This window comes from Loxodonta africana, chromosome 7 (assembly GCF_030014295.1).
Source record: "Loxodonta africana isolate mLoxAfr1 chromosome 7, mLoxAfr1.hap2, whole genome shotgun sequence".
NCBI lineage: Eukaryota > Metazoa > Chordata > Mammalia > Proboscidea > Elephantidae > Loxodonta > Loxodonta africana.
The window spans coordinates 10,815,188-10,823,648 of record NC_087348.1 but is presented as its reverse complement, the minus strand read 5'-3'; the positions used below and the strand labels follow the sequence as shown (position 1 = coordinate 10,823,648).

At 52.6% G+C, this 8,461-nt stretch overlaps 1 protein-coding gene across 1 annotated transcript; it reads left to right on the top strand.

The window, feature by feature from the left end:
• Positions 1 to 1,933: 1,933 nt before the first annotated feature.
• Positions 1,934 to 4,135, top strand: LOC100665257 (cytochrome c oxidase subunit 8A, mitochondrial). Its single transcript, XM_023559653.2, has 2 exons — positions 1,934 to 2,127; positions 3,807 to 4,135. Exons 1-2 carry the CDS (start codon positions 2,014 to 2,016, stop codon positions 3,900 to 3,902), a joined length of 210 nt encoding a protein of 69 aa, XP_023415421.1. The 5' UTR covers positions 1,934 to 2,013; the 3' UTR covers positions 3,903 to 4,135.
• The last annotated feature ends 4,326 nt before the right edge of the window (positions 4,136 to 8,461 follow it).

The following is an 8,461-nucleotide window of genomic DNA, read 5'->3' as shown; positions in this document are numbered from 1 at the left end:
TGGTGAAAGAATACAACCCTGATGCACACCTTTCCTGACTTTAAACCAATCAGTATCCCCTTGTTCTGTCCGAACAACTGCCTCTTGATCCATGTAAAGGTTCCTCATGAGCACAATTAAGTGTTCTGGAATTCCCATTCTTCGCAGTGTTATCCAGTTTGTTATGATCCACACAGTTGAATGCCTTTGCATAGTCAATAAAACACAGGTAAACATCCTTCTGGTATTCTCTGCTTTCAGCCATGATCCATCTGACAACAGCAGTGATATCCCTGGTTCCACGTCCTCTTCAGAAACCAGCCTGAATTTCTGGCAGTTACCTGTCAATATACTGCTGCAGCCGTTTTTGAATGATCTTCAGCAAAATTTTGCTTGCGTGTGATATTAATGATATTGTTCTATAATTTCTGCATTCGGGTGGTTGGATTACCTTTCTTGGGAATAGGCATAAATATGGATCTCTTCCAGTCAGTTGGCTAGGAAGCTGTCTTCCGTATTTCTTGGCATAGACGAGTGAGCACCTCCAGCACTGCATCTGTTTGTTGAAACATCTCAGTTGATATTCCGTCAATTCCTGGAGCCTTGTTTTTTGCCAATGCCTTCAGAGCAGAGCAGCTTGGACTTCTTCCTTTCAGTACCATCGGTTCCTGATCATATGCCACCTCTTGAAATGGTTGAATATCGACTAATTCTTTTTGGTATAATGACTCTGTGTATTCCTTCCATCTTCTTTTGATGCTTCTTGTGTTGTTTAATATTTTCCCCATGGAATCCTTCACTATTGCAACTCGAGGCTTGAATTTTTTCTTCAGTTCTTTCAGCTTGAGATACGCCGAACGTGTTCTTCCCTTTTGGTTTTCTATCTCCAGCTCTTTGCACATGTCATTATAATACTTTACTTTGTCTTCTCAACAGGCCTTTTGAAATCTTCAGTTCTTTTACTTCATCGATTCTTTCTTTTGCTTCAGCTGCTCAATGCTCAAGAGCAAGTTTCAGGGTCTCTTCTGACATCCATCTTGGTCTTTTCTTTCTTTCCTGTCTTTTCAGTGACCTCTTCCTTTTTTCATGGATGATGTCCTTGATGTCATTCCACAACTTATCTGGTCTGAGGTCACTAGGGTTCAATGCATCAAATCTATTCTTGAGATGGTCTCTGAATTCGGGTGGGATATACTCAAGGTCATATTTTGGCTCTCGTGGACTTGCTCTGATTTTCTTCAGTCTCAGCTTGAACTTGCATAGAAGCAATTGATGGTCTGTTCCACAGTCAGCCCCTGGCCAGTAAATATTTATTGAATAAGTCAGTGCATCAGCAAGTAGAGGCTTGGAAGTAGGAGTTAGCCTGATGCAGAAAGAAGGCTACACGGGAGTTGAAAAAATGTTCTAAGTAGAACATACAACGCAAAATATTTCAGGCTGGGGTACTAGAGACCAAGGATTGGAAGGTGTGGAATATTGAGAGAGGAGGCTGGAGAGTGACAAAGAGGAATTGGGACTTTCTGTTTAGAAAGCAATGAGGAGCCACTGAAGGTTCGTTAAGTAGATGTGTGACTTGGTCAGATTCATATGGGCTGTCGCTGCGTGGACACTAAAATTGGACAGAAGGAGAGTAGATGGAGGCAGGCAGAGAGGAGGGCATTACTGCATAGAGGTATTTAAGAGCGTGAATGGGGGGAGGAGTCAAGGACGCAGCCTGGATTTTTAGCTTACGTGATCGAGCGGCCATGGATGTCATTCACGAGGATAGGCCGGCTTGGAGGCGGGGCAAAACCGAAAGGAACGCCCCCATGCCCCGCCCATCGGTGGTAGGACAGCGACAATTGGCTGTTTCGAGAAACGCGCCAAAAACTGCCAGGGGCGGGCGGGAGGTGTATCCTTGCGTCATTTCCGGGAGACTTCCGGGCCGTGGTGTCCCGGCCTCCGCAGCTCCGGAATAGCCGCCTGGCGCCGCCATTTTGCCTTCCCGACCTTGGGCCGGAGCTGAGCGCGTTCTGCATCCCGCACCGTGCGGTCATGTCTGCGCTGACGCCGCTGCTGCTGAGGGGCCTGACAGGCTCGGCTCGGCGGGTCCTCTTGCCGCGCGCCCAGATCCACTCTAAGCCCCCGCGGGAGCCTCTCGGGACCACGGTGAGGAGCGGTCGGGGAGGGCGCGGGAGGCGCTGCGCGAGGTTCGGCCGGGGGTTCTGCACGGAGTTCGGCCGGACTCCGCGCTGTGGGTCTCGGCGGCCCTGGGAATGCCCTGCACCTCGTGACCCGCAGTGTAGCAGCGGGGGCAGCAATGCCCTTTGGGCGTGTTTGGAGGGGGCGAACGAGGGGACAGTGCCCGGGGGACGGCCGGCGCTGTCAGCGTTAGGTCTTTCCCCTCAGTCCCAGCCCTGGCTCTTATTCGCTTTGCAGCACCGAGCAAGCTTCCTTACCCCGCTCTGAGCCTGTTTACTCCTCGATTCACTGGGGGATAATGGTTGTCACTGCTATTTATTATTACTGATTATCAGGCAGAAGGCCCTGGGCAGCCAAAAAGGTTAAGCGCTCGACTACTACCCGAAAGGTTGGTGGTCTGAACCCGCCCAGAGGAGCCTCGGAAGAAAGGCCTGGCGATCTGCTTCCAAAAGGTCACAGCCTTGAAAACCCTGTGGAGCAGTTCTAGTCTGCACACATGCGGTCGCCATGGGTCAGAATCCAACTCGAGGGCAACTAACAAATTATCAGGGGTTTGGGCAAGAGGATTCCTAACAGGTGTTTGGAATTCCCAGAAATGCAGAGGAACGCTTAACTAGTAATGACAATTTTCACCAGTTTGGAGTTTTTATACGTTTGCATCAGTGATAGAATTTGCCCTTGAATGCAAGTTTCGAATCCAGGTTAGTGGGCAATGAGGAAGGAGGAGAGCCAGGAGAGCGCTGCAACTGAGGAAACAATACCTCTTGCTGTCAAGTCGGTTCTGACTCATAGCGACCCTATAGAACAGAGTAGAACTGCCCCATAGGGTTTCCAAGGAGCGACTGGTGGATTCCAACTGCCGACCTTTTCATTAGCAGCCAGGCTCTTAACCACTGAGACACCAGGGCTCCAAGGAAACAATAGCAGTAATAACTGCAGCTGGCATTCGCTGACTGCCTCCTGTTGCCAGACGCTGTGCGAAGGCTGCTGTGTTCCTCCCATTCCGTCCTCCCAGAGACCCCAGAAGGCGATTATTTCCATTTCATGGTTGGAGGAACTGAGGCTTAGCTACGGATTGACTTGGTCAAGATCCCACCTTCATTGGCAAAGAGGAAATTTGAATTTAAGTGTGACTCCAAGTTGTGCTGTGATTTCAGCTACCATAGAGAGTGTGGCAGCGGCTGTAAAAAGTCTTTTATCCCTGACCCCAAAGGTTGAATAACAGTCCTGGAGAGGAGGTGTGAAGGGAGAGGTTTTTAAGGTGAAGAAGGGCAGGTCCATTTTTAAATTCTTGGCCTATGCCAATATATAAGGTGAGCTTTATATCTGGTTTAAATTCTCTTCCTGTCCCTTCATTTAATCATCTGGGGGTGGATTTCTTCATGGATCCCAACCCAGGCTAATGTTCTACCTACTCCCTCCTTCCCCTCACCCCCTCCCAATATCTGAACCTTGATCTCGAGTCCTAGAATGGGCCTCGATCTGCCGCGTCACTTCCTGGATTGTGATTTCCTATAACATGGGGGTTGGGGGGAGGTAGGGCTCCCACCTACCCCTGAATCTTGGCTCTCTGGAAAGGCCGCTGGGACTCCTGAGAGCCCCCGGGGTGTCCTTACTCTGGGGTTCCTTTCTTGTGCTCTGTGCAGGATTGCATCATTGCGCTCACCTCCTGCTTCCTGTGTTTCCTCGTGCCACCGGCCTGGATCATGACACACCTGGACAGCTACAGGAAGCGGGAGTGAAGGGGGCAGCCCTCTCCCTCTGCCTGCATCCTGACCACCCCCGGCCCATCTGATCATGTCTTCTGCATTCCTGGCTGGCCCTCCCTGGATCATGTCCTTCAGTTACAGTGACCTCTTCTGCAATCATGACCTCTCCATGTCTCCACGGTGACATCCTGGGACCACGTATATTAGCTTATAAGGCTCTGCTTGGTGGGGCCCTGACTTGTAACAATAAAGTCTGTTTAAACCTTTCTTTAGAAACTCATTTTGCCTTGTGCCTGGGCTTCTGCCTCCAGACTTGAGCTGAGATGGTATCGGGTGGGGTGTGGAGAAGGTCCCCTGACTGGCTGCCCCAGGCTCCGTTGTGTGCCTCAGCTGTTCTTGCTGCCTGGAAGTGGTGCTTCCTTTGTGTGCGACCCCGCATTTAAATGTTTTCTGGCTTTTTGAGAAAACAAATCCTGTTGTCGCTGGTGACCTTTCTTATCATCCTCTCTAGCTCCCTTGATTGTGCCAAGATCAGTGACTGTGCATACGTGTGCGTGCACACACATACATGGCCCTTTTCTGCAGTACAAGGCTGCCTGTTCTTTCCCCTCGTGAGCTCCAGCCACTTCTCAGCTGCCTGTGCCCTTCTTGCTTGGGGGGTGGGACACTCTATAGTATCTGGCTTTTTTAATGTCAACTCCAGGGCCCCTTTCCTTTCAGTGCTGTCCCTGTAAATGCTATGGGCTGACTGTCTCCTTCATTCTCCCTGCCTGTGTCCCTGTCGCCTCTCCCCTTGGTTGGAGAATTTGCTGCTCCTCCATCCCTGGCACCCTTTCTCAGTGATTGTTCCTGGCTGGTATCTGGGGGCAGGGGATGCTTCCTTAGCTGGAGGAAGTAATCCCCCTCCCCTCCAGCTGGAACCTGGCTGCTGGTGTCCGGAAGGAACACTAGACCTGCCAGGCCCCTCCCCAGCAGAGGACATGGCGCTAGCTCTCCTTTGTGTCCTCTTTGCGAGGGTGACTTGGTTGATTTGTGAACAGACAGGTTCAGTGTCTCCTGCAGAGCCAAGGCTGCCAGGATGACTGGGGCCAGGAGGGTGGGAAAGAAGGCAGGTGAGGGTGGAGGGACAGAGGCCCTCGGGGCAGAGCACAGGTCCTCCCAGCTCCTGCAGTGGTCTTGTTTCCTGGCTTTATGTTGACAGAGCCGAGTGTAAACCTTGCTCACCCTCCCTGTGTCCAATCTCCTGGCCTTTTTATGTGGTGTCCAGTGATGCTCGTGGACCCTGTGATGTGTGCAGTACGCAGGGCCTGGATACTGTAGCAAGGCCAGCTCCTGCCATATTGCTTCCCTGAAGGGCAGGGTGTTGGTTCCCTGCCTCCTAGATGGCTTCGGTTTCCTCCTATACAAACAGGCCTTTGTGTCCAAGGCTGAATGGACAGGTCCTTGTTGGGGGGCCCGGGAGGGTCTGCCTAAACCTGGTGCCCAGAGCGGGGCCTAGAATGCTGGAGGTGTGCACAGGTTGGAATGCTGGCCAGGGGCGGGGGAGAGCCGCATTGGGTCTGGGCACCTGGGCTGAGCCAGGCTGGGGTGCTGAGCCAGGCAGGTGCCCCAACAGCTCCCTTGTATGGCTGGAGGATCCTCGGGTCTGCTTTCTGCCACACGACAGGGCCACCCCTTGTTTCATGAAAGACTTTCCGGTTCACATGAGCCCTGAGTGCTTGCCGCTCTCTCCCACATGCCTGTCTACTGGCCTGGCAGCCCCTTGGCTACAGGTGAGCTGGCAGGACCCTGGTCAGAGAAAGCCCTTAGCAAACTGAGCGGCCCCTGCGGCCCCTTTGTTCTCCCTCAGCCTCTGTTGTGCAGCACATGTGGGGGTGGGCAGGGTGCCTGCTTGGGGCAGATGGAACAGTTTAAAGTGCGAGTGACCTGTATGCTTAAACCCCTTCCTCCCCTCCATCCACAGTGTGGGCACTAGGTGTGAAATCGGGTCCCCTTTCACTGTCCTTCCCTCGTCTCCAACCAAATAGGGGCTCAGGAGTAATTTCCCTAAACGAAACAAGACTCCTTGTGTTCTGAATAGCGTTTTATGTGTCTGTGTCTAGGGAATCTGCAGGGGTGGGTGTCTGGGGGTGCATGCTGGATGGGGGAGGCTGCAGTTGTGGCAGTTGCTATAATATCAACTACAGTGGACTTGAAGTCAGGAGGCTTGGGCTTGGCTGTGTCCTTGATCTTGGGGAAACCACCTAGCCTCTCTGAGCCTATTTTCATGATTGTAAAACGTGGACGATGCTGTAGACAACCGTGGTCTCCCAAAGATGTCAACATCCTAATCCCCAGACCCGTGAATATGTTACCGCACATGGCCAAGGGACTTTGCAGATGTGACTAAGGTTAAAACCAAACCAAACCCATTGCCGCCGAGTCATAGCAGCCCTATAGGACGGGGTAGAACTGCCCCCAGAGGGTTTCTAAGGCTGTAAATCTTTACATAAGCATCTTTCTTCCCCTGAGCCGCTGGTGGGTTTAAACCACCGAGCTTTTGGTAAGCAGCTGAGCACTTTAACCACTGTGCCACCAGGACTCCTTCATGACTAAGGTTAAAAAAAAAAAATCCCAGTGCCGTTGAGTTGGTAAGGACCTTGAAATGGGGAGGTTATCCTGGATTATCCCAGCAGGCCATCTAATCACCTGAGTCCTTGGAAGTGGAAAAGGAAGGGGAAGAGTGGGTCAGAGAGGTGTGACGTGAGAACTCGCCGCTGATGCTGGCTTTGAAGCTGGAGGAAGGGCGGCTTTGCAACTCAAAGGAGCTGGGAATGACCCTCAGCTTATGGCCAGCAAGAAAATGGAGGCCTCAAACCTACAACCACCAGGAACTGAAAGCTGCCACCAACCTGAAGGAGCAGGTGGGGGATGCTCCCCTCTGGCACCTGGAGTGTAGTCTGACCTGCAGAGCTGTAAGGTGAGACATTTGTGTTGTTTTAAGCCCCTAGGTCTGTGGTGATTCGTTACTGCAGCAACAAGGAAACTAATGCATTTTTCTCCTGGTGCTCATGGGGCTGGGGGTGCTGGCAGGTGAATTGGAATGTAAGGTATTTATAGGAAGATGGTGGCCCAGCAAGGAATAGGTGGTGTGAGCTTGTTAGAAGTGGGGAGACTCCTTTTGCTACCTAGGAGCTCTGTTGTACAGTTGTTACTAAGCCCTCGGCTGCTAACCAAAACGTCAGTGGTTCGAATCCGCCCAGCGGCTCCATGGGAAAAAGACCTGGCGATCTGCTGTCATAAAGATAACAGCCAAGGAAACCCTATGGGGCAGTTCTACTCTTCCACGTAGGGTAACTATAAGTCGGGATACCCGGCTGCAGGCAACAACAACTCCTTCTTTAGTTTCCGCCTCAGGTGGCCTGCATCCTTCAGGCAAGTGTCACACCCAGTTGGCAACCCCAGAATACAGACTCCATTCAGCTTCATCAGCCTGGCTTCTGCAGCCGGCAAGGCCAGCAAGGCCTCCTAGACCATGATTTCGGGGCGGCTGCTCGCAGATAATCTCAAGTACCAGCAGCAGCAGCCCCAGAAGTTCATCTGGGGCCAGCCATCGCTCTGCTGCCACCTGGGAGCTGCCCAGTCCACCCGGGGAAGGATGGCCTAGCCCTTATCTTTGGCCCACCCTTGGAGGCTTTTTCTGGCCCCGGCCTTCCCATGAGGGCTGTGGCTGTCCCAGGGCCCATGTCGTGTCCCTGTGTGCTCTGTTATCTCCAGCCTGGCCCCCTCCCCTGGGAGGGAGGGGAGGGGGGGTGGGTCTGGAAGCCATGCAGCCCCCTTAGGGCCTCTGCCATTCTGTCAGCTCCGCCTTTGCAGCTGAGGCTTCACAGCCCCTTGGCACAGCGTGGGGTCTCCCTCTTGCCCTCCACCTGACAGAGAATCCTAAGGACACGGGTGGATGCGGGTGGTGGAGTTGGCCCCTCCCGACCTTGTCTCCCAGGCATGAAAGCTGGGAACTTCTTCTACCCTCTCCTCTGTGCATCGAGACTGCCTCCTAGAACAAGGGCAAAGCCGTTTGGCCTGAGCTCTGGCTAGAGGAGGCACCTGTGCACATGTGGGAACTACGGAAAATAAAGTCCTTGGCTGCACCTGTCACCTTCGTGACTGTATCAGACAGCAGCCGGAACCCAGGCCTTTGGCAGCTAGGACCAGCAGCACTCAACCATTTCTGGGTTATCAAGTCAGGAGGCGGAGAGAGACCTCCAGACCTGTGCCAGTGACTCCTAGCAATCGGCATTTGGGTTTAGATTCTTCAGGACAGAAAATAAAAACCCTAAAACATGGTTAAAAAAAGTAATAGGAGAGATGGAGTAGGAGTAAGAGAACAGGTACTAACCACCAAAAAAGTCAGCATGAAAACAGCTGGATAAAAGTCGACAGTCCTGGGCTGGATTAAGAGCCAAAGCTTCCCTTTGGCCATGTCGAGGGGTGGGAGGGCAGGTGGTGGGAGAGAGAACTCTCATTGGCGGGCCCTTTGTACAGTGAAGGTGTGGGTCTATTCAAGGCCCAGGCTCCTGGATTGGAGGTGGCAATTCCTCGGTGCTGGCAGCCTG

What these genes read in the sequence shown, in the direction of transcription:
- LOC100665257 (XM_023559653.2), top strand. Translation starts at nt 2,014, where the DNA reads ATGTCTGCGCTGACGCCGCTGCTGCTGAGGGGCCTGACAGGCTCGGCT. An exon ending in GGGAGCCTCTCGGGACCACG is followed by an intron (nt 2,128 to 3,806) that starts GTGAGGAGCGGT and finishes TGCTCTGTGCAG; the next exon opens with GATTGCATCATTGCGCTCAC.